At 40.3% G+C, this 24059-nt stretch overlaps 1 protein-coding gene across 2 annotated transcripts; it reads right to left on the reverse strand.

Annotated features, from left to right (window-relative positions):
- Positions 1-793: 793 nt before the first annotated feature.
- Positions 794-23881, reverse strand: LOC126375240 (alanine--tRNA ligase, mitochondrial). 2 transcript variants are annotated; one of them, XR_007567548.1, is made up of 15 exons: positions 23501-23881; positions 22939-23112; positions 22276-22421; positions 21743-21898; positions 20984-21128; positions 20663-20796; positions 19443-19746; positions 17219-18024; positions 16512-16661; positions 15918-16044; positions 9878-10089; positions 9149-9350; positions 7869-7985; positions 5577-6997; positions 794-5491 (listed from the first exon to the last, which is right to left on the reverse strand). XR_007567548.1 is itself a non-coding variant. In XM_050022150.1 (14 exons), exons 1-14 carry the CDS (start codon positions 23693-23695, stop codon positions 6866-6868), a joined length of 3000 nt encoding a protein of 999 aa, XP_049878107.1. In that variant the 5' UTR covers positions 23696-23881; the 3' UTR covers positions 794-6865. The 2 variants fall into 2 exon arrangements, 1 of the variants encoding a protein (XP_049878107.1); XM_050022150.1 differs by having other exon boundaries at positions 794-6997.
- Between the last annotated feature and the right edge of the window lie 178 nt (positions 23882-24059).

A 24059-nucleotide genomic window follows, 5' to 3' on the forward strand; every position in this document is an offset into this window, starting at 1 on the left:
CTTTCTCCTGGTTAATGAATTTTCAAACTTGGTTCAGTTGTCCCAGAGCTTACCTTCTATAAACTCACTAACTTATAAAGTCTCATGTCCACTAGGAAACAACTGGGTCGGTTGACTGGGTCAAAGATAAATTATAAAATCCTAATATATAAATAGAAGCCAGTGTAAGATGAACAAAAAATCAATTTCATTTTACATTTCGACTTATTTTCGATTTTTATTTAAGAATTAATTAACAATGAGTACGACATTTGACCGCTTTTATTGATGACGTCACAGGACAGTATTTGCATACAAACTCCAAGGAAATCTTTCGTTTTGACGTTTCGTAAAAAGTATCTCATTTGACTAGGTAGTCAAGTAGCCTATTAACGGGCAACACGTAACATGTACGGCAACGTTGCACAACAGCGCGCGACGTTGCCAGCTGAAGCGCAAAAAGTAGCGCGGCTTGGTTGTTTAGAGATCATCAATTGTTGTCGAGTGCAGACGTGACACGCAACATTAGTTCCTCTGGCAACATGCCGACGACAGACGAGTAGTACAGTCATGCATGAGCAATATAATGTACCCACTTTAGGACTCTGTCGCACTAACATATTTGACATTTAGTGAGACTTACAGTTATGTGACACGGTACCAAAGTGTATACATATTAATTCTCGTGACCGTACATGCATAAACAGAAAACGTTGTTAAACAAAGGTTCCGCTAACTTTTATCATGTTGGCCAACATGTGGAAACGTAAACCTCGTAAATTGGATTGTGTTTTCGATATGATAGGCCAAAAGATCTAAAAAAATTCATAGTTTATTTACAAAAATAAAAGTAAAGCAATTATTATAAGGAAGACTAAAATATCTTAACACAATTTAGTGGTGATTACAGTAGACACCTCTCCTCTTATAAAGTTGTACCTGTCATTCTCTTATATATCGAAAAGGAAAGGGACGGGTAATTGTTAGGCTAAACTTTATGGGACACACCACACGTCACTTTAAGACAGAAATATTAACCAACTTTTTTTAAAATTTTACGTTTAGGCCGACAGAATTAAGTTGACGGAACATGTCAAATGGGTTGCTTGACAGAGAGGCCTATTTGATTCGCCCGGGTTATTAATTAATTTTAAAATTAACAGCTGTCAATCATCCGTCTCTTTCCTTTTCGGCGGATAAGAAAATGACAAGTGTCTGCTAAAATCAGCACTATGAACATCAAAATGCAATAAGTTCAGCATTCTCAAAAATAAATGCACTATTCTTTCAAGGTCAATCATTGTTGATTTTTTTTGTATACAGGGTGTTAGTGACATCGTAACGAAAACTTTGAGGGATGATTGAGACCATGATTCTGAGTTCATATCAAGTGGAATTTTCCGTCGCAAAATTCATGATTTTTTTTTAGTTTTTTTTTAATCATTTTCAATTCTATACTTTTGCGATGAAAAATTCCACTTGATATTAACTCAGAATAATCAGCTGAATCATCCCCCTCAGTATTCGTTACGATGTCACTTACACCCCGCGCAAGTACATACTGTAGCCATACAAGTAGGTATGGGTGTTAGTGACACCGTAAAGAATACTGAGGGGGATGATTCAGACCATGATTCTGAGTTGAAATGAAGTGGAATTTTCAGTCGGAAAATTCATGAAATTTTTTTTAAGTTATTTTCTGTTCCATACTTTTGCGACGGAAAATTCCACTTGATATCATCTCAGAATCATGGTCTCAATCATCCCTCAAAGTTTTCGTTACGATGTCACTAACACCCTGTATATCATTATTCTTAAATACAACAAGGGCATGATCTTGAGGGCAGTCTCAGCCGAGATTCGTTTAATACCACCCTACATCTTTTAAAAATGGTGTTTACGGCCAACTGGTATAAGTTTTATGTGGCCGCAATCTAACCCGATGAAGTTTTAGTTCCCAGGTGGACCAATCTTGGTTGATTTTGCCTCCCCCCATTTCTGCGCCCTAGGGCCGCCATTGCTCGCTGAGCTTACGTTTTGTTATTATTATTGTCAAAGCAAACCAATTAAAACCAGAGAAATCAACCGATAGTTTGACCTTGAAAGAATCGCATCCAGTGACGTGCCGTTCCGTAGTAATAAGGCACAAAACTTATGTAAAAATATTTTTATCACCTGGCCTTTAGACCAGTGGTTCCTAACCTTTTTAATGTCACACCCCTGTGAACAAGTATGGAAATTGCGTTTACCCCTAATTTAAAATAATTAAAACCACACAAATTCGAACGAATATATGTTTATTATGTAAGTAAGAAAATGCACGTTTAGGTAGCTAGTAACGGAGTTAACTAGTGTAAAGGTTGAAATTGCTTTGCATTCGCAAGTTTGACAATATTAGGTTCGGTTTCACTCAACGCGCATCTCATGTGATGCTCAACATTCAGACGGTTTCTGGCTTTTGTTTTTAAAGTAACAAGAGTTATAATACTATTTCGTGCCATCCCGTGTTACCCCCCCTAGAATTTCCGTTTTACCCCTGAGGGGGTAATTACCCCCAGGTTAGGAACCACTGCTTTAGACAGATAAGAACAGAGTACAGTCATAAGCAATTCCATGTACCCACTTTAGAACCCTGTCGCACTATCATATTTGACGTTTAACGAGACTTTCGGCTTAATTTGTCACAAAAGTTAATGTGAAATGGTTTCAAAGTGTATACATATGTATACACAACAACAAATATACAACGTCAAATATGATAGTGCGACAGGGTTCTAAAGTAAGAAAAGCAGCCAGTGTCTTTACTACAGACATACCTACATAAACAGTCCATATACGTCCCACTGCTGGGCACAGGCCCAGTGTCTTTACTATTACAGTTTTTCCCACTTTGGGAACATTCCGAGAACGGTACACCACTAATCACATCCATTACTTATATAATTGTATTGTGATCGTGTCATATGACTATGCCTTACAAAACGTATCATGAATAGAATGAAAGCAGGACAGAGATATAATACATCGTCTAGCGCGAAAGAGACGAGAGATATGCACTCTAATTATGCTACGTTTTATAGGTTATTATATTTATTATGTTGAGTTTTACTCAAGCACCTATTAACGATGGCTGTGCCAGCTTTGATACTCGCTCTCAATCACCATAACACGAAATTCTTCAATCAATAAGGGACTTTCCAGGCTACCTTCCCCGAAGATAATATAGATGGCGCTGTCCAGATTTAACGTGATAATTATCTATTTTCTCCTTACTCAGGTACATAAATTATTATAATATATTTATGAAATATATATAATATATAATTTATTTAAATGTGGTTTGTAGGTTTAGGTTAATATTTTGTTTTATATTAGTATAAGTAATTCTAAATATTTTGTACGCGTATGTATGTCTATCTATATAATATTATACGTTGAAAGTCTCTCTTGTCACGTAGGTCAGCTGGAAGAAATCTCTTTGTTTAGAGATAAGCTTGCCTGTACTATCTGTTTTCTTTGTATGTTTCTTGTGTCTGTTTTATTGTGTACAAACAAATAAATAAATAAACTTTCAAAAATATAACGCAATGATACATGCATATATAAAAATAACAGGGTATTTGGCTAGGTCAAAGATAAATTATAAAATGCTAATCTAAATATAGAAGCCAGTCTAAGATGATCAAAAATCAATCTCATTTTACTTTTCGACTTAATTTCTAATTTTATTTATGAATTAAGTAAAAATGAGTACGACGTTTGACCGCTTTTATTGATGACGTCACAGGACATTATTTCCATATAAACTCCAAAGAAAATTTTCGTTTTGACATTTCGTAAAAAGTATCTCATTTGACTAGGTTGTCAAACTTTTTTTTTAAACCACTGATACCGTTAAACCACAATACGGTTTGTCTCGGTACCAGTCTCCTCTAGCGTTGAAAAAAGCGGGAATTTTTCCCGTTTTTTTCAAATTCTTTCGTTTTTATACAAGTTTTATTCGAAAGTTTCAAGAAAAATAAATATGAAATATTTCATGTTTTTTATGAATAAAACGAAAAAAACCGGAAAAATATGAAAGAAACGGAAAAGTATTAATGTTTTTAGAAGAATATTTTTATTATATATAGGAGGGTCGAATGTTTTTTTTCTTGTTTTGTTGTCATACGCTCATACCGACCCACAGATACTTAGTTCATGTCACGCACGCATTACTGCAACCTAATTTTAGTAGTTAGGTACTTTTCAGTCTTATTGAATAATTTTAACAATTCACGTGCTAGTATACGTTAGATCAAATTTACATTTAATGCAATCTAAATCTTTTGAATTTGAGCCTTGTAATACTGATTCTTCAGAAAGCGACAGTGACTTTGTATCTGATTTGTGAGCAAGATAGAAATACAATATGCATTATTGTTTTAAAAATTTGGTGATAAAAACTTGTTTTTTTCAATCGTTTTTTTCTAATTTGTCGAATTAAACGGCGAAAATTAATTAAATACCCGTTTTTTTCCTAAGGTTTTTTTCTGATATATTTCAATGTAACAAACAAATAAAACGGTAAAAAACGAACTGACGTTTTTTTCACCGAAAAAAACAATTTGTTTCTTTCGGAATTTTCAACGCTAGTCTCCTCAGTTCGTTCGTCTCACAAACATCAGTAAGTTTTATTATCTAAAGCAGTCAAACTAACCTCACATAAAGAATAACAAGTTGCTATGTTCATCGTGATGATCAAATAAGCTATTGTTGTTTGATATTCCGATCAAATTATATATAGAATTATGTTACTATAAATACAAATATACTTTATTGCATCAAAATACAAAAAAATAGTTACAAGACTAGGTGCATGGCAAATAGCGGCCTTATCACTTAAAGAGATTTCTTCCAGATTTATTAGGTGAGTTGGGGGTTGCTACCTATATTGCTTCTCTTTATTTTGATGACAACAATAACGGGTGGAAGATGTATTATGCCTGGGTGTAAAGAGTCATAATATATACCCAAAAACAAAGATAAAAGATGCATATGTCTGTTATCCATCAAATTACAAGGTTAAACGAAGGATTTTTTTTACAGTGCCATCTTGGGAACGTAGCCTGAAAAGCCCCTCATTCGATCTCAAATCAATCTTTAATCTTACCTGATTGTATACAACGACAAAATTTGTGAAATGTAGATGAAATTACAATGAACAAAATGTATTATTATTACACATCGAAGTTTCGAAGAAGAAAGAAGATGGTTAAAAAGGCCACATCGAAGCAATTAACCTACAATTCAATATTGCTATTTGATATTTGTTTGCATTGCGCACTTAGTTATGTATGCGCAAGGCTTTTTGGCGGGAATGTGAATGCCTGCCGACATAGCTTTTTCATTGAATAATCTAAATAATTAATACGAAGTGGCGTTTTGTGGTTAATGATCTCAAGTTAGTCGGAAAACAAATAGTGTTATTATATCGGAACATGAGACATGGCTGTATGGGCATAGTTCCCTTTGCCTTGCCCTTTCTTTTTTTTTTGTTTTGGTTTTCCCCGAAGGGTAAGGCAAAGGGAACTATGCCCATACAGCCATGTCTTACGTACCTTGCCCTTTCGGGGAAAATAAAAACAAAACAAATATGTATGCGCAAATGTCAAATAGCATTATTGCTTTTCAGATAAATTGCTTCCATGTGACGTTTTTAGACCAGCAGGGGGGGGGGGGGGGGTCATTATGAGAAAGGGCCATTCTGCGAAAACAGCGTAATGGCGTCACGGTCGTAAGTTGTGATAGGGATAGGTCATTTGGGGCCCATTTGGCGCCAATAACCCTGAATGTTGTCGTTAACATGGATATGACTTCGATATTTTCGAGATTACGTTACATAATAATATTGTCCTTTTCTTGTATTAAATAAAAGTAAACTGTTTGTGATATCATAAGTACAGTTAGTAATATTATAATTGTAAAAAATTTACGATCCAGACCAAATAATGAATAATAAACTATTCGCATAAAGCGCTTCGCATCGTCCTTCATTATGCGCACTGCTATTGATTGGAATTCTTTGCAGTCTTCTGTATTTCCGAATGCATATAACCCGGGTGCTTTCAAGGCCATAGTGAACAAGCACCTTTTGGGCGAGCTCGCTCCATCTTCGGCTTCGTCAATACCTTCGGGCAAGTTTGGGGTCAAGAGCAAACCCATCAAAGGTAAATAATAATAATAAAAAAAAACAAATACGTAACAAATGACCAAAATAATTCACAAAATAAATATAAATGTTTAATAAAAAATATAATATTGTGTTTCGAGATTTACTGTGTCTGTTAGGAATTACAACCCCTCAACGGTATGGTGTAGATCTGTAGTATTGATCTACTGTAAAGTGATTATCATTAAATGCTGTAAAATATGAGGCTAGCATAACCGTCAAGAGTGGCTCAAGCCTCGATAAAAATAAATACAGGAAGCAAAGTCTATGGAATTCTATTTACTTCGATCCTGACAAATTTCTCTCGCTTCCTCCACACTCATCAATCGTTACATACACGCACGCCGGTTCAGAGTAGTTCGTACTAAACCTCTTCTAAGGACATCAGTTTCTTGCAGAGTAATAAATTAACTGGTTGCAATTAAGACCTCCTGTCGTTAAAACCCCTACAAAAACAAATTTTATAATTATGACAATTAATGGTTCATAATTTCACCACTCTGTACAAATAATTCGCTGGACTCAGTGATAGAACTATTGCTCCTTGGCTGTACGTCCAAAAAAAATAGATAAAATAAAAGACTTGGGAGGCATATCCATGTTATGACAAATCTCGCAAATGGCAATACCCATCCTGATCGCTGTTCATAAGGTACAAATACAGACTAAAGCTACAGACTAGTTCTGTCGGCGGTCCTTGCTGGGCTCGCCGGAGTCGCCGGAGTCCCAGCGCTGGGCGTGGGACTGCGCGAACTTGATGGCCACGCGCATCGCGTCCTGGACCATCTGCTCGCACGTTATTAGGCTCACCTGTGTAATATAATGACATAAATTGAATTTAGATTTAGAAAAGAAATTCGCGATGGCCTTTTTCGGAGAACGCAGTAGCGGTGTTTGGGTAGGGCGCGGTTGGGCGATCGACCAAGGCGCCGGATAAAAGTGGCGCCGCAGCCTGCAAAAGACATGCTGAAAAGAGAGCTGATAGAAAGGCCAGAAAAGTAACATTTTAGTAGTTTTTTTTTAATAAGTGGTTATTTTTTATTATAAATGATTATGTATTTTAGTATTTTTCATTATTATGCTTTCACTTTTTTCGTATGGGTTTGAATTGCAGTTGGAGGAAGGTGCCGTAGAAATCTCGCCCAGGGCGCTGGTACAGTTGCAACCGGTACTGGGAGAACGCGTTTGTATTTAGAATTCTACGTAGTCCGTCCCAAAGTTCTGTCACAGTTGGTGGAGGCATTTTAGTAGCCAGGGGCCGACGTCTTAACGTGCCTTCCGAATCACGGAATTATTTTACTTTTTCGGACAACGAGGTGATACAGCCTGCAATGTCATGGCTTTTCGACTGTGTCCCCATCGGGAATCGAATCCGGACCGCCAGATCGTGAGCTTAATGCAAATGCAACCACTAGACCACGGAGGCTGTTATAGACTCTGTTAACATCATTAATTTAAGAGCGCCTTGGTGGTGCAACATTCTCCATTCTTGTCTAGATATTAAAAGGCCAATTCTTTCACTTCCTTATAAGACACGACGTTCGCCTTCTCTTCAATCTGTTCCATGTAAGCTCTACTTCTTACCTTCTAGCTTCCCTTATATGATGTTTTTAATAAATTGGTCGTGTCTTATTAAGACATCCACTATGAAACTGTGTTATACATGTGTATAAAGCGTTACCTTGGTGGCGGTCATCTCCGCGTAGGTCGCGCAGTCTGTGGGCTCCAGCTGTGCTTGGAACACTGGCAGTACGCAGGTCAACCAGCTCGTCGCCGTGAACGAGTCTGTCACCAGCTCCTGGTAACAGAACGCTGTGTGAAACACTTCAGAACCCCGACACCGACCTCGCCGGCGTGGTTCACGATTTCAGTCATCAGAACATGGTCATACAATACTATACTAAGTAAGTAAGTTTAGCATTTTTTGCCTTGATTTTTCGGTAGTTTAGGAATATCGATTGGATGATATCTACGTACGGACAGACAAACTGTTTGCCAACACTCAACTTGGAATGACGTGGATGACCAACCTCATCAACCCTGGTGTCAGAGTGATTATTGAGCCGCCAAAGGCACCTGACATGACGTACTTACATCAGTAAGTAGTAACCGAGACCAACGGCTTAACAAGCCTTCCGTAGCTCGAATCACCTTACTTTCGGACAGTCGGGTGATCAGCCTATCAAAGTCTTAACCAAACCAGGGTTCACAAGGTGATTTTTGTGATATTCCTCCATCGGGGTTTGAAAGTGGGACCTTCGGAGAAGGAGTGTGTGACTTTTTTTCTTTTTTTTTTGTTATGTTGGTATCATTATATGTTTATTGCACCAGCCCGTGCTCCAATGAATAATCTTCTTTCACCCTAAGGTTGCCTGGCAGAAATTGCTGTTTAGTAATAAGGCCGCCTATTGTGCTTATGTTTTATTCGTATGTTTATGTCCTTTATATATGTTCTTGTGCAACATACATACATACATAAACAGCCTATATACGTCCCACTGCTGGGCACAGGCCTCTCTTCAATCAACCGGAGGAGGTGTTTTTACGGCTAATAGCCGGGACCAACGGCTTAACGTGCCCTCCGAAGCACGGAATCATCTTACTTTTTCGGACAATCAGGTGATTCAAGCCTGAAAAGTCCTTACCAAACAAAGGACAGTCTCACAAAGTGATTTCGACAATGTCCCCATCGGGAATCGAACCCGGACCTCCAGATCGTGAGCCTAACGCTCTAACCACTAGACCACGGAGGCTGTTCTTGTGCAATAAAGTATTATTGATTGATTGAGTGTGACATTATTGGGTAGTAAGATGAGCCATCAAGAGGTTTGAGGGGTCAAGAGTACTCCAAACCGGATGAAAGTGGAAGAAGCGAAATTGGTGTGTCAGAATCGTAGTTATTGGAATTCCGTGGTATAGAGACCACTTCAAACCAGCAGTAGGATCTAAGATGAGTCGTACCCGGGGCACATGGCACGCAGCAATGATGGTTCCCCCTGCGCAGCCCAGCATGAGCGCGGGCGCGGCGGGCGGCGGCTGCAGCGCGCGGCGCAGGTCGGCCGCCTGCATGAGGTACGAGCACCGCAGGAAGTGCACCACGAACCGCCGCCGCGAGTGAGACGCTTCGGCGAGGACCTCCCTGACTTCCTCTTCTGCTACTGCCCTGGAGGGATGAAGATTAAACTGTGCTAGTCATCGTCATCTCTCTAGCGTCATCATTATTCCGTTTCTCACGGAGCACGCTTACCTAACCTGAAGATTTGACAGGTCCGGTGTTTGAAGTCAGGTGAGGAAGTGTGAAAACTGTGCTAGATTATCGAAGCATATGTCGACGCCATTTGAAATTCTCTGGATTGGTCGAAGAAGGATAGAAACTTCTTCTAAATCAAATGAAGTCCAGAGATACCAAAACATTTCAGTGTTTCAGATCATTGTCATTAGCTTTTTTCAGAGTTATACCACTGAAGTTGTCTAAAATCTTAATGGGACGCTTTCGTAGATTTACCAGGGAGTTCAAAACGGCTACATCGTAGCTTCTGATATAAAAAAGAAATATCGCAGTGTCAACAAACGTTAAATAGCAATATTGTTTTTAGACGAATTATTTCAATGTGGCCTTTTTAACCCCCGAGGTACATAGAAGATATTTTGGCTAAAAACCTCTATAGCGCTTAAGGAGAAGCCACTTACTGCAAAGCAAGTTCGGTTTTGTTAACTTCAGTCTTCTTAATGCTGTCGATCAGCGCCAGACACTGCGCGTACTCCCCTTGCGGCGCGCCGCTGCTGCCGCATATCCTGACCAGCTGCTGCTTGATGCAGTTCAGCTCCTCATCCTTGCGCTCAGGGCTGACCAGCTCCAATACTTGCTGTAGCTTCTCAGCGCGACAGAATTGTTCTCGAGCCTGGGGGAGATAATATACTGATGAGTACACGGATGGTTCTTCAAACACTGGAAGACAATATAGAATAGAATAGAATAGAATAGAATAGAAAAAGTTTATTATAAAAGGACGCCACACACAAAAAAAAGTCAACAACATCATATCAAATTTCCACTAAAACAATTACAAAAAAGCAAGACGGATGTTTGTCGAAATGACCATAAGGTGGTGGTGGACGTCCTGAGATAAAAGGGCCTCACTCAGCACAAGTCGCGGCGTGAACCACGACGCTGGTATTATGTGGACCCTGTTAGGTGACGCACGAACATCGTATTCCATAAACATGTGTTAATGGTGTGTATATTCAAATTCAATTCAAAAATATACATTATAATATATACCAAATTATTTTAATAGAATTAGAGTGTACATAGACAAATATTATCGCAAAGATGTATACGTAAATACTTAAGGTTAGAATAAAAAAGAAAGTTATTAATATAGGTAAAACTAGTAAACAAATGTAATAATATAAACAAATACGAATTCCATGAATGTGTATTGTGTAGTCTGTCTTAGTACCTATCTATCGCGCGCGCCGCACCCCGATTCTAGCTCGGTCGGTAAAGTAGTTTGGTTACTACTAGTACTTACTTATAAACAAAATATTTTTTTCCATTCGACCGCCGCGCTGCCGAACGGGCACGACGTGTTCCCAAAGTAAAGCGAAATTATAAATTTGTAATAGAATTGCGTATATTAATTAAAAAGAAAAAATAAAGTGAATCAAATAAAGCAAATATACATTAACCAAATAAGAAACAATAAATTAAGTACGTCCAGTACACTCAACAACATCCAAAGTAAATAATGGAAACGTGCAGTCGTTTGAAAACCCCAATAAACAAATCCATGAGGTAAGCCAAAACAAAATATAGTGTTTTATGCTTAATGTACCCACCTATACCATCCACTAATATTGAATAAGTACGCACTTTTTATTTTTGATTGACGGACAGTATAATTAAGCCTGTGTATAATATTGCCATTACTTTTCAGACCATGCAAACATTACCCGACGGAAAATAATAATAATCATGACAAAGGTTGTGTCGCCGCATCCAGCCCGCTAGGAGGACTGCGCCACGTTGACGTGTCGAAACCAATTAGGTAAAATTTTAATTAGCTTAATAGCTGCATATCTAGGAGATAGCATTTGTACTTTGATTTAAAGCTGTAAATTGTTTTCAGACTACGAAACGGCGGCGGCAAATCGTTCCAGCACTTGGATGCGGCGAACCTGAAACTGCCACGAAAAGCGGTGGTGCGGTGACGAGGCACCGCGAGTGAGTAGTACGACGCACGGGTCCTGGCAGCAGTCACGTCGCGGGACCAAACTAGTTTGTCCGCAAGATATGGCGGTAATTTAAAATTAACTATTCCGAACATCAGCGTTGCAAAATGAAACTGTCTGCGATATTTCATTTTTAGGATTCTAGCCTTGTTTATGTAAGGTGTTACGTGTGTGCGGGGAGGAATTTTGAAGCAGAATCTAGCGCAAGCATTCTGTACTCTCTGAACCAGTTTTTGTGAGCGCGCCAGAAGCCGAGGCCCATACACAGCGTCCATATAATTAAATTTAGAGAGAATTAAAGAGTCGCATAGTTTGATTCGAATGGGAGTACTTAAATATTCTCGAATTTGGTACATTACTTTCAGTCTGTAAAAACAGTTGCTAGCAGTATTCGTAATGTGCTTTTCAAAAAGTAACTCTTCGTCCATTAGCAACCCTAGGTTTCGCGATTCAGACACTCGCTGTACCACTTCGCCCCGAATACTAACGTTCAACCCTTGACGCGTAATACCGTCTATCTGTTGTTTAGTTCCAAGAATCATATACTTCGTTTTACTTGCGTTAAGTACTAGGGTGTTCGCTTCTGCCCAGGTTGCAACACGTTCTAAGTCTTCTTCTAGCCTAATTTCCGCCAGACGAGTATCACAAGGCTTACATGAAGTGTAAATCTGTATATCGTCGGCGTAAACGTGGAATTTACAGTTCTTTATTTGTTTCACCACATCGGCGCTATAAATAATGAACATAAGAGGACCCAGTATTGATCCTTGCGGAACTCCCCTTTTGACGGTTTTAGAGTCCGACCTGACAGATGAACCGTCCTCGTTGCACAATTCGACAATTTGGGCTCTGTTTTCAAAATAGCTACTAAACCACTTTATGCTGTCTATGCTAAATCCGTAATAGTGTAGCTTCGACAATAGCATTGGAATATTTATACAGTCGAAAGCCCTGGAGAAGTCCAGCAGAGTCAGCAAAGTCCCCTCACCATTGTCACGCGCAGCCAGTATATCATCTACAACATGTAGCAAGGCAGTCGTGGTGCTATATCCCTTCCTGAACCCCGACTGTACGTAAGGTAGTATGTTATTCTTTTCCAGAAATTTTGTAAGCTGCAAGGCAACTACTTTTTCTAATATTTTGGACATACATGGTAGGATACTGATTGGACGAAGATCTTTCAATTCTGTGGCATTTGAAGATTTTGGTATCGGTTTTACCAATGCCTTCTGCCATAATGTAGGATACGTATTTGTTACTATGGAGCAATTAATTATATTGGTAATCACAGTCAACGTATCAGGCAGGGTAAGCAGTAGCATATCCAGCGAAATACCATCCATTCCAACAGCATTCGTTTTAATATTACGGACGACTTTCATAATATCACTTTCTGTGACCTGGCTTAAAGTAAATGTGTCGGACACACATTGATGACATTCGAAATAAGTCAATTGGGATATTTTTACATTATCGCTACCGGGTACATTTAGAAAATAGTTATTTATTTCGTTTGGGTCCTGGAAAATATTTGCTGGCAATTCGGGCCTACTTTTAATTCTCACATTTTTTTTAATATGTTTCCAAAGCGTACGCGAGTCATTTTCAGTGGAGTTAATATAATGTTCGAAGTATGCCTGCTTTTCCATATACAATGCCTCACTCACTAGCTTTTTTAAATCTTTATAGTATTTTTTATGGATTTCCTGCTTAGTAAGTCGAGCCCTGGTATGTGCCTGGTCCCGCTTCTTCATCATAAGTTTTATGTTATACGTTATCCACGGGTACTGTTCGCACTTTACTGATACGGTTTTGACGGGAGCATGGATATCGAACAAGTATGAAATCATTTCACTGTAGATGGTGACCATGTCATTTACATTTGTTAAAGAACTAACGTTGGTCCAATATAACGATGACAGATCTTTATTGAACATATTCAGATCGATGTCCCGTAATGACCTTCGCGTGATTCGACATGGCGCGGGTTTACATTTGGGGATATTTATTAAACATGTAAGGAATGCATGTCTTCCTAGTTCAGGGACATAATAGACATCAACAGAGCTCCCCTTTACATCTGTACAGACCAAATCGATGAGAGTCTCGCTGTGGCCAGTGAAGTGTGTTGGCTCAATAACAAGTTGATTTAAATTGTAACAGCTTAGGAAAGTATTTAACTTCTTGACGGAGCCGTCTCGATCAGCGACGTCCAACATATCGACATTGAAGTCCCCAAGCAGTACTGTATGATCACTCCACGAAAATGTAGACACAGTCTCGGACAGCGCCCCCAAAATCAAGTCTACTGTTACCCATTGTGGGCGGTATGCAGTGCCTATAACGACTTTTTTGCCGTTAACTGTAATAGCGAGCCACATCTGCTCGACACAACCAGACGGCGGGTGAGGCAGCACGCGGGCGGAGACGCCGCGGCGTATGTAGAAGCCGACCCCGCCACCGCGCTTGCGTTTGCCCGGCGGCCGCGGCTCGTGCCGCAGCCGGTAGCCCGGCACGGCGGGGGCGCACCCCTCCCGGCCTTCCTTCAGCCACGTCTCGTTAATAGCCATTATGTCTACGTCGTGTCGGTCCATAGCCACTAGAAATTCGTCATGTCCCGTTCCCAAAGAGCCAGCATTAAACAAACCAACTTTTAATTTGCGTGTTACAATCATTTTAAACACATTAAACCGGTGGTATACCCATATTCATTAATAATAATGAGGAGTGTGATTAGAGTTGATCGTGTTAATATATTTGTAGCGTAGTTTAAATGTAGTGTTGCTGTGTTGTTTCTTGTCTGGGTATGAACATGTATGTAATAAATGTATAATAATATTGTTTGTATATAGGATAAATTAAGTGATAGTAGGCATATACGATATAATAGCAAAAAACAAATATAAAGAATAATTTTCCATTCAATCCGCTCGGATATCCCCACCTGACCAAATGAGTCATAACGACTTTGTAAAGATACAATACACACACAAATAGTAACAAACAGTAAACAATGAACACCAGTAAACGACAGCAAAATACATTCAGTACAACCGGAAAATATCGTTACTTCATAATAACGGCTTCTTCCTTGCTGTAGCCGGGACCAAAAACCGATAGAATGTCGGCTTCCGATCGGATTCGGTGTCCAGCGGATCCAGATGCTCGACGACAATATATTTTTCCGTCTCTTGACCAAACAAACCGCCAGTCCAACCGGTTTGCTGCTTCGCGAGCCCGGTAGAAAAGGTGGCGATTAGTTTTGGTCAATCGTTCGTTGACGTAAAATCGTTGCGGGGCACCCTGCAGGCCGAGCCCCTCGGTGGTGGTAGTGCGGCGCACGCGCGCTGCTCGTAGCAGCGCATCGCGGGGCGCGCGGCGAGCTAGTCGCACGACGATGGCGCGCGGCCGCGGCGCTGCTCCCCGCTCCGCCGCGCGGGTGACTCCCACCCGGGCACAGCTCACCACTTCACGCTCGTCCAACGTCACACCAAGCTTGGCAGCGCAAAGAGCAAACAGGTGGACAGGGTTTTCTCCACCTACCTCTGGAATACCAGATAGCTCCACATCATTTAACAGGAGCTCCTGGTCCCTATCGTTAAGCTCCATTTTTAGTTGGGCGACTGTAGACTCCAGCGCCTTGACCACCCCACCAGCCTCCCCACCCTTCCTCTGCTCCAACTCCATCAGGCGAGTCTCCAGCTTGTCGAGACGCGCATCGCAGGCACCGACCGCCATCCTGAGCTCCTGCATATCCTGTCGGAATGCACGAATCTCGCCACGCGTTTGCCGCATCTCCTCCCGGAACTGCCGAAACTCCAGAGCTAGCTCGGACTCCCGGAACTCTGTGATGGTAGTGTCCAAGGTAGGTCCCGCCTGCGGGCTCTCCCCACACGACTGGTGAAGCGGTGGTGACACGGCAGGGGCTCTTACAGGGGTGCTATCCTGGTTTGCCCTCGGGACTTTGGATGTGCACTCAGGACACTTCCAAGTCCGGCCCGCCACCGCGCCAGCAGGCAAGCCGACACACGCGCGGTGGTACAGCTTTGTGCAGCATGCGCAATTAACGCCATCTACACTAGCCAGAAACTTCCCGCACGCACCGCACTTCGACTTTGACCCCACCATATCGATAGTCTAGTAATGACAATGTTTGCCAATAGATGCTTGTTTGTTTTTATATCATTACCGTAAACGCAAAAATATCCCAGTCTTTTGTTTTCTTGAGTGAATTTACGTGTGTTGGTGACATGTGTAAGAGCTGTGGGTTCAAGTTCCGTCCGAGTCAGATTTCTTTTCGATTTAAATTTTCTCTTTAAAGCCCCATCCCCCACTATAGTCGTGAGCTGTTTTTAAAGCTGGGGCCTGTGCAGGCGTTATTTCATGCACTATGACACTGCGACCTGTAAGATCTATTGTGATCGCCGCATTATAGTACCGAACCTATGATAAGCTTGACTATCTTCTTTGAAAACTACTAGTAGTTTATTCTCACCTCAGCGGCGGCGTGGCCAGTGATCGCGTGTATATTGGGGGCGTTGCCGCCGGCGCCCTTCACCAGCGTGATGAGGAAGTCTCCCAGCTCGCCCGTTGACGGGACGTGCGTGCCGCAGCATAGCTCGCTGTATGGACAAGATTCAATCCCGTTTTTACTTTTTATGGTTTGCGTGTGTCGGATGCCTAACGACCTGTGGGCTAAGATCACCACAGAATGGTCTCCGAATAGAGACAGACGCAGACCGAGGCGGAGATGGCGCGACTTCTTCTTCTATCTTGCCTCTCACTTTGAGGTTGCACGAATCCAGCACAGGCCTAAACTAATGATTGTCGAATTTGTTTTCGAATTCATATTTGGATCATAAATTTATAACGTGCTAAGCGGTGAAGGAAAACATCGTTTGGACACCCACATTCCCCAGAAATGCATTTTCGGAGATATGTGACCTAACCTGTATTGGGCTGGTTTTCCCTTCGAGGGTTGAAAGGTCAGACAGGCAGTTGCTTCTGTAAAAAACCGGACCTGTCAAATCTTCAGGTTAGGTAAGCGGACCCTGTGAAAAACGGGATAATGCTGGGGGATGATGTTTACCGTGAAGGCAGTGGGCCAGACATAGTGACGAGCCGCAGCCCCGTCTCGGGGTAGGCCTCCCCGGGGACGGTCACCACGTCGGGCTCCTGGGACAGCCCCACGCTGTCCAACACGCGCAGCTCGAGCCACACGTTCGACGATATTGATTTCCTGGCATGAAATATATTTGTCATCTATTTGTTTGTGAAACAACATTTTAGCTTTTTCTACATCCACAGCTATAAAAAACACAAAATTACTAAATAATACAAAAATATATCTCATAATTTCAGACTGAGACAATAACATCTTTTAATTTATACATATTTCCTCGCCTTATCGTTGTCTGGAAGAAGTCGCTTTATGCGATAAGGCCGCCATTGGCCTTGTACCTAGTTAATAGCCTTTTGTATTTCCTTTTATTTTGGTGCAATAAATGATATTTGTAAGATGTGGAGACTGTGGTAACTGAAGTGATTCTGAGGTTTCAAAAAAATCTGGAGCCATCGTTAAAAAAAGCCCACATTGAATCAATATTGCTTTCTGACATTTGTTGGGATTGCGTACATACTTTTATATGCGCAAATATCAAATTGCAATATTGCTTTTTAAATGAATTGCTTCAATGTGCCCTTTTTAAACCTCCCCTCCCCCTGATGGGCGAGGCATCACAGTACCGACTATTCTATTGAAAGAAGATTATTGAATTAAAAGAAGAGAACACTCACCTAACTAATTCTTCAGCTTCCTTAACAACCTTCGGCGACAGCTTCTCGCCGTAAACCGACAAATTTAAAGAGAGTCCTTTATCAGTTACACTAGAACCTATTTGACACACAACACTATTCGGAAGCGCTTTCCTTATAGCAGCGTTCAACAGATGCACTGCTGTATGATTCTTCATAATATTCAGTCTTTTCTCACTGTCAATTGACATTTCAACTTCGTCGTCACACAAAACGTAAGGTTTAACACACTTTGGATGAATATGGAAATAACCTTTATGAAATACGAAGTCTCTAATTTTAAATGCATTGTCCACGTTAAATGTCACACCTTCTTTTAGCCGTATAACACCGCTATCGGATGCCTGTCCTCCTTCTTCGCAGTAGAAATTTGTGCTTTCAGTTACTAGGTAATAAGGTTTGTTTTCAGCTGGATCCAGGCAGTCTATCCATGTAATATCTTCGTTGAGAATAGCAACAAGTTTGGTTCTTAAACTTGGGAAGGTGATTTTGCCGGATTTATTAGCGTAATCATATTTCGGAAGATCGTTAGTAGACTTGTAACGTTTCTTGACGAGTTTTTCTATCGCTTTGTCGAATAGGAGACCTTTGTTGGACGATTGTTCTTTAAGAGCAGTCTTGTGTTTGGCCTTGTGTTGGGCGAGAAGTTTCCAGAACGTTTTCTTGTCGATGTCCAAGTTGTTCTGTTTGGCTATTCGTTCTATGATGTCTTCTTGGAAACCGTGCGTGTCGTACAGTTTGAAGACGAGTTCTCCTGGCATGACGTTCGTCGTTTGTTTTGACATTGTCTGTGAAAAGCATGTTACGTTATATCGGCTCGTTATGACAACCCGGACATTCTATACAAAAGTCTATTATTACCGTGTCTTATTGTAACGGCCTCCGTGATCCAGTAGTTGAGCGCTGTGCTCACAATCCGGAGGTCCCGGGTTCGAATCCCGGTGGGGACAAATCGCAAAAATCACTTTGTGATCCCTAGTTTCGTTAGGACATTACAGGCTGATCATCTGATTGTCCGAAAGTAAGATGATTCGAAGGCACGTTAAGCCGTTAGTCCCGGTTACTATTTACTGATATAAGTGAGTGATCGTTACATGAGCCATGTCAGGGGCCATTGGCGGCTCAATCATAACCTGACACCAGGGTTGATGAGGCTGGTATTCCACCTCACAACCCACACGATAAGAAGAAGACCGTGTACCGCCTAGCACGTAAGTGCGAGCGAGACAGACATTGTTACCATTTAAAGCTAAAGTAAGACCCAGGGGGGGTGACGTCGGCGATACGAATTGGTGAGGGGCGGAGAGATACAACGGTATCTCATAGACGTCTCATCACGGTATTCATTATTCTATGTTGTGATGCAATTATAAAAAAATAATACGAATCATTGCTAATATCATAATAGTACAGACAGCTTAAAAGCGTAGTGCCTCAGGCATGTTCGCGGATGAGCGTGTGGACGGTTTCCCGGCGATCCTGCGCAAGCGATGTGCGTCCTTGTTGGGGCGCGTGCGCGCCAGTGGCAGCAGCATCCTGCAGGTGGTCGCCCACAGTCCAGACTGTCCGCTTGTGTGGCATCTCGTGCGCGTGGCAATAGGCGCATTATAAATCCTATTTGTTTTGTGTTTAGTTTACTAACCTACTTTAAGTGCTACTAACACCAATGGAACTCTTTGTTTTCCGAACTAAATAAATAAATAATAAAAAAGCCACATTGAATCGCTCCGTCAAAAAAGCTGTATTGCTATTTGGTATTTGTTGACCTTGCGCACCTACTTTTATATGCGCAAATGTCATGTTGCAATATTGCTTTTTAGATGAATTGATTCGAAGTGGCCTTTTTAACCCTTCAGTTCTTAGAGCAAAACCACCACAGATTCACGGTTACTTTTGAATTATTGAAATACCGTCATTCGGATTGCCGACGGGTTTCTCTTTGAAAGTGTCTCACTCACTGGTTTTGACCATGGCATAAGACCAGGTATGCTCAAAACTGACAGCTAGCATTTCAAGCAAGCCATGGTTTTGACAATGTCGAAGCCTGTGAAACCAGGAGGTTTCTGAGCTTCTGGAAGGAGTTAGGTTGGCTTACGTAGTCAACAATAGCACGCATAATGGGCCATTTTAGAGTCTAAATGCGGAAAACAGAGCCCGCTAACATAACAATGTCCCATCGAGAATTGAAAGCACTTCTAAAACATACCTCTTTAAACTCCTTATATCCTTGCGCGAACCCAGCCATCTCCACATCACTAAAGGCTTCAACCTCTGGATACTGCCTCACCAAGTCCTTCCACTTCTTAGCCATGTTACTCTTCAACCGGTCATACGAGTCCTGTTCGTGAGCTAAGATCAGCTTGGCGTCCTTTTCCTTGCTAATCAGCTCCGGGTAAGCTGCTCCCAGGGTTGCGGCGACTTCGTCGTATAGTGTGAACAGTAAGTTCTTGTTTTGGAATATTTCTGACGACATCTTAAAGGATTTTCGGAGTATCTGTTTCAGGTTTAGGCTGGAAAAGATGGGTTCTATTGAAATCATACAGTTGTTGACACCTCAATCTCTGATCAGACATTTATTTATTCATACGTAGTGGACTCATGGAATAAGCTTCCAGAGTCAGTGATCAGTGCACCATCGGTGAACTCATTTAAGAATAGACTTGACGAACATTATAAAAAACAAAAACCCAAGTGCAGTGACGTACACGCATCAGCTAATGCTGCTAGTGTACTTAATAAATAAATAATAATAATAATACATACATACATGTTGGAAAAGTGCAATTAGTGCAATCAAATCAAAAGTAATTTAATAAAATAATAAACCAACTTAAAAATCTGTCTAATAAAAAGTTACTAATTATAAGTATATTGTTGAATGCAATGTTGGAATCTAGATTTAAAGGCGGCGCAAGTACACATATTATTAAAAACAAAACATAAAAAAAGAATAAAAAGCTATAAATAAGAAACCCTCGTCCTTCCTTTTTGAAGTCATTTAAAAATTAGATGTTGCGTTTTCAGAGTTCCTTCCAATTCGAATTGATTGGTCCGTTCGGCTTATTGAATTTAAATTGGTTTCGAGTTCACAGGTCTTTTGATATCACGTACTTTACGGTGAGAAGGAGGACACCGCAAGGATACCCGGATAAAAATCAAATTTTAAAAATAATTTGGTTTTTTTAGATTTTAAAGATAGAAGAAAGAACAGCTAGTGATTTTAAAATATAGGAAGACGCCTTTGTTATTCTATCATAGATAGTAGTAGAAGCCTTTTGTCTGTCACATACCTCTGAACATATAGTGACTCGACCCGACTTTGCCTGGGTAAAGTTTTTACCCTGTCGTAGTTTTTGAGAAACCGGGGTCAAAACCGCATGCAAATCTGTTCAGTACTTTTCGATATTACTCCGAAAATACTGTTACCTATTAGCCGGGAAGACCCCGTCGGCGAGGCACACGCTGATCATGCGCGCGTGGTCGGCCAGCCGCCGATACGCCGCGTCCAGGGATGCGTCTGCGCCGTACCTACTGCTGTACTCCGGGACACCAACGCTGTTCTGAAAGTGGATCAATAACCAAACCAATTATATGTTTGTCTCGCTCGCACGTACGCCTTAGGCAGAATACGGTATAAATGTGATTTTTGTATGGACTGTCCGGGGTGTGTGTGGTTGAACCATCTACTACGAGTCTACACAGAGCCTAGACCAGTCAGAAATACTTGCAATTGAATCAACGTGGTACCTTCTCGATAGCACTGATGATGGGTCGGAACAGGTCGGTGTCGTAGTTGGAAGGCACTGCCTGCAGCAGCGCCGCCATGCGCTCCAGCCCCATGCCGGTATCCACGTGCTGCCGACGGAGACCCGTCACGGAGCCGTCAGATTGTCTGGATAGATTCAAATTCAAAAATATCTTTATTCAGTAGGTAACATAGTTACACTTTGAATCGTCAATTTTTACATAACGAACGTCTCATCTGCCTAAAACTACTGCAGCTTCTCACAACCTGTATAGCCGGGGAAAAGAAGCTGCAAGAAAAACCTCGGCACATGGCCCTAGACGTTCTTTTTTAAAAAAAGAAGAAGTAGAGGTGTTAGCATAATTGGGTTGTGTACTAGGTTCAAGATAAATTATGAAATTCTAATTACTAAATAAATACAGCTCTATAACTAACGAAAAATATTTTCATTTTTCTATTTAATTTTATGAATTTTAATCAAGAAAAACATAATAATAGGTCCGACATTTTATCACGTTGTTCTCTGACGTCACAGTGTGCTTTTTCATACGAATTCCATAGTAATTTCGTGTTTTGACGTTTAGTAAAAAGTAACTGATTTGACTAGTTGGAAAGTAGACTATTGTTGGCGATACCTCTTTTGTAGTCTTTTTAATTTTAAATTTTTTTCTATATTAGAATTTTTGTCTGTCTTAGTTTGTTGTCTTGCTACTAGCGACAGTGCTAATTCGAATTTATAATAATAAGTATGAATAGCTCACCTGTTGCACTGTATAAAGACAATATTCCAGATCTCAGTGAGGCTTCCATCAGGGTTGATGTGGTGTATCTCGGTGCAGGGACCACACGGACCCGTCGCGCCCATCTCCCAGAAGTTATCTGCTGCGTTCTGTGCCCTAAGGTGGCTTGCTGGTACACTGCAAAAACAAAAAAAAATCAATGTGGGTTAAGAATTATGATAATTGAGAATGTAACTGTACTACTGCCTGGATTATAAATGTCAAAACTTTTCTTTCGCTTTATAGTCTTGTTTATATTTTTAATGGTATAAAATAAATGCGATTTTTATGCACACTCTGTTTTATGTTGCCAACATTTTCACGCATTTGGACTTAGGGCCTTGTCACTGGCTTTGATGTATGGGATGGATGTACCTCTGATTACCCCAATTGGGTTATGGTCATGAGCTTTTGTTATGTAGTTAAGATATTAACTTAAAACGGAAATGTCTCATGTGAGAATAAAATATTTGATTGATTGACGCAATAAAAAAAACCATTAATATATATTTTACCCAATTTCCTTCCAAATGTCCCTGCACTCCCTGTCTTCAGTGAGATTGAGAATAACATCCCCTGAGAAGTAGGTCACTAGTAAGTTCTCAGGTTTCAGCCTGTAAGGTCCCAGCAGCAGGTCCCAGGCCATTTGACAAGCTTCTTTCTGGAAGGGAAAATATTATTTAGAAAGGTCTATAAACCTTTCCCTAATTCGGTAATTTCCTTGGTCAATTATTAAATAAACACAGATGTAAAGGTGACAAAAATATATTTTTTTTCTTTTTCACTTATTTATGAATTTTAACAGAAGAAAATAATAAATGTGACATTTTGTCAAGTTTTTCTATGACATCACAGGTTGCTGTTTCATGCAAATTTCATAGTAATTTTGTGTTTTGAAGTTTAGTAAAAAGTAACTGATTTGACTAGTTGTAATCTACCCTATTCAAAATTATAATTAATTAGTTAATTTAACAGTATGTAACATTAAAACATTAAAAAGTTTAAATACACCTGCATTTCCGATTAGAATCTAGGACTTAATAGAAATCCTTCTAATCAAATAATCCTAGAAATCATCCTAATAGGTAACTAATAGAAATTTAAATTAACTAATTAATTATAATTTTGAATAGGGTAGATTCCAACTAGTCAAATCAGTTACTTTTTACATAAAATACCTTGTAATAGTCCCCAAAAGACCAGTTACCGAGCATCTCAAAGAATGTGTGATGGTGACCATCAACCCCCACCACATCCAGGTCGTTGTGCTTCCCCCCCACACGCACACACTTCTGTGAGTTCACAGCTCGCGGGCACGGTGGCTCTACTCTACCCAGAAATACTCCTTTAAACTGAAATAGAATTAAAGGTGTTGTTTATAAGTTCATATTTGAGGAGTGAGTTACTAAAAAGACGCTAATTTCTAATGAGAATAAACACTTTTCTATATGGCACACAAAGTATTTCTAACTTACTTAGGACACTGATATTCCACTACATACATTGTGAAAAATATTATATCATAATATACGGAGGTAAATACTGAAATCACCAATATTTATAAACATAACCGTAATCTTAATAATGGTTTTATAAATATAACTTATCATAACAGTGTTTGTTTTCAAACATATCTTTGCCTTTCTGATTCTTATTGGAACTTTATTTAGATTTTAAGAGAGATGACGTGTTAACGAAATGCGTTATTTTTAAATACGACGAGGTTTTATCTGGTATTACCTGGTTCATCCCAGCATTAACGAAGGGCACTGAAGGGTCACACAGAGGCACCACAGAACTGGACTTGACGTGCTTATGCCCATGATTGTTAACAAAATAATCAATAAAACTATTCCTTATGAAACTGCTCGAAGAATTCGCCCGTACCCAGGCTTTTTGGTGAACCAATTTACTCGAAACCGGTATGCGAAACATTGTTATAGGTTAGCCAAAATTCTCCAACTTTTTATTTCTCCATGTAGATGTAAACTTTATAAAAGTAATATTGGAAAGAGGGTAACACGACACCGGTTTTTACTTTGGGGATCAATTGTTTTGCGCTTCAAGCTTGTTTTTATTGTGGTAAGCGACTTTTTTCTTCGCCTTGACTTTCAAATTAGCTGTCACTGTCAGCAATTGGTCAGCAAGTAAATTCTGTTAACTGTCAAACGCAAACCCCAATTCATTCAATCATTCACTTAGGTGCTGAGCTGACCGAATGAAATGAAACATCAGAGTAGGCTGTATGAGAAAATGCTCTTTGCTTTTCGTTCAGGAAGAATAGAAAATACCATAATGT

This window comes from Pectinophora gossypiella, chromosome 18 (genome assembly GCF_024362695.1).
Source record: "Pectinophora gossypiella chromosome 18, ilPecGoss1.1, whole genome shotgun sequence".
NCBI classification, from domain to species: domain Eukaryota; kingdom Metazoa; phylum Arthropoda; class Insecta; order Lepidoptera; family Gelechiidae; genus Pectinophora; species Pectinophora gossypiella.

What these genes read in the sequence shown, in the direction of transcription:
- LOC126375240 (XM_050022150.1), bottom strand. Translation starts at nt 23,695, where the DNA reads ATGTTTCGCATACCGGTTTCGAGTAAATTGGTTCACCAAAAAGCCTGG. An exon ending in AAAACCGAACTTGCTTTGCA is followed by an intron (nt 9,351 to 9,877) that starts GTAAGTGGCTTC and finishes TCATCCCTCCAG; the next exon opens with GGCAGTAGCAGAAGAGGAAG. An exon ending in CTGCGTGCCATGTGCCCCGG is followed by an intron (nt 7,986 to 9,148) that starts GTACGACTCATC and finishes TTCTGTTACCAG; the next exon opens with GAGCTGGTGACAGACTCGTT.